This window comes from Pundamilia nyererei, unplaced genomic scaffold (assembly GCF_000239375.1).
Source record: "Pundamilia nyererei isolate P.nyererei 1_Seehausen unplaced genomic scaffold, PunNye1.0 scaffold00386, whole genome shotgun sequence".
Classification (NCBI taxonomy): domain Eukaryota; kingdom Metazoa; phylum Chordata; class Actinopteri; order Cichliformes; family Cichlidae; genus Pundamilia; species Pundamilia nyererei.
This window is the reverse complement of record NW_005187787.1, coordinates 1-1394: the sequence shown is the minus strand read 5'-3', so window position 1 is coordinate 1394 and position 1394 is coordinate 1. Positions and strand designations below refer to the sequence as shown.

Sequence of the window (1394 nt, the reverse complement as noted above, 5' to 3'; positions counted from 1 at the left end):
TGCCTGACTCATGTTCATCACTGTCCAGTAATTCTTGCCAGAAGACTCTGAGGTTGTCGATGTACAGGGAAGCAGATTCACGATAATTAAAATCTGTATGATGTTTATACCACTGCAGGATGGGAGGAATAGGTCTGCTGTGCTCCATGCATTTTTCGAGTTCTTCCAGGCTGTGCCTTTGCATCATTGCAACTGCTATATAGTACAGCAGCCGCTCACTAACGGCCTGAGCACACGCCCAACCCCCATGGCCATCAAACACTCCAAAGAGCATGCCCTTTGACTGGAGAAGACAGAGAAACATAAAATTTAATTTTACAAGAAACAAGTGGAAAAAAACCCCCACAGATTTCACTATAGCAAGGGGGAAAAAACTGCATGCTGAAGAGAAAACTGCATGCCTGTAAGCAGGTGGCTGCACTGCGACGGTCCTCATTAGGAGTGTTAGCAGGTAGCTGGTTGCTCTCAAACTTCCTCACAACACTTAGTCCCCTGCCATCAAACTCTGGGACACTCACAGACTGAAACAGAGATATGGTTTGTGTTACGTTAGCTATTTACCAAAACAGTTACATAATAAATATGAACTTAAAATGAAGACACTTAACTAGAGTTTGTCAATATTCACATTCAAACTGAAAAAGGTTTTTGAAAGAAAATGGCAAAGAAAATTACTGAACTCTTTTCAACCCAACTGAGGCAAGCATTCAGGTTGCTGACAACAAAATGCAATAAATGAATAAAAAGTAAAAACTAGTGTTTAATGCATACTTCTTCTGCACATTGTACAATGGCCAGCTCATGATAGTCTGAGTGCTAAAGATTGTTACCCAGTCAAAATATGTGAGTAAATTTCTCAGTTCCCAAACACTTTCAGAGTTTTGCTAAAAGAAGAGGTGATAGGCATAATGGTAAACACAATATTTTTGATGCATATCGCTGGTATTTAGTAAAAAAAAAAAATAGCACAATATTCTGTCTTTGTTGTATTTTCATTTAATTAATAAGTTTAAAGTATCTGCTGGGTAAGACTGTGTGCTATCCCTTACTTGTTCATTGGATCTAAGAATACTGTTGATCTGTACTCTCCTCTGCTGAAAGTCCAAATCCTGATGAGTTGAGAGGTGTCGCTGGCTTTTAGACAAATTCCCAGATTCATCACCATTGGATGGACCCCAGGATGAGAAGCAGCAGTGGGGTAAGTGAGACTGAGAACAGCAAATTGCTGCTGCGTGTGCATTCTGAGGAAGAAAGGGGATTAAAAATACATTAGGGCAGTGGTTGCTAAAGCTTTTCTGCTAGACCCGCCTTTGATTTAGAAGAAAGAATAAAATAAAAGCAGACAAACCTGGAATTGAGCACCATAATAAAGCGTGAGTGAGTTTGACGCTCGT

The 1394-nt window shown here is 40.0% G+C and overlaps 1 protein-coding gene across 1 annotated transcript in view; it reads right to left on the bottom strand.

The window, feature by feature from the left end:
* The window catches only part of pdp2 (putative pyruvate dehydrogenase phosphatase isoenzyme 2), a gene marked incomplete at its 5' end in the record, with an annotated part of 5570 nt that extends 4180 nt beyond the window's left edge, over window positions 1-1390 (bottom strand). Inside the window, 4 exons of the mRNA XM_005752866.1 lie at window positions 1-283; window positions 402-521; window positions 1050-1241; window positions 1349-1390. Of these exons, the coding sequence (XP_005752923.1) occupies window positions 1-283; window positions 402-521; window positions 1050-1241; window positions 1349-1390 (637 nt within the window). The remainder of the gene's footprint in view (window positions 284-401; window positions 522-1049; window positions 1242-1348) is intronic.
* Window positions 1391-1394: the final 4 nt, after the last annotated feature.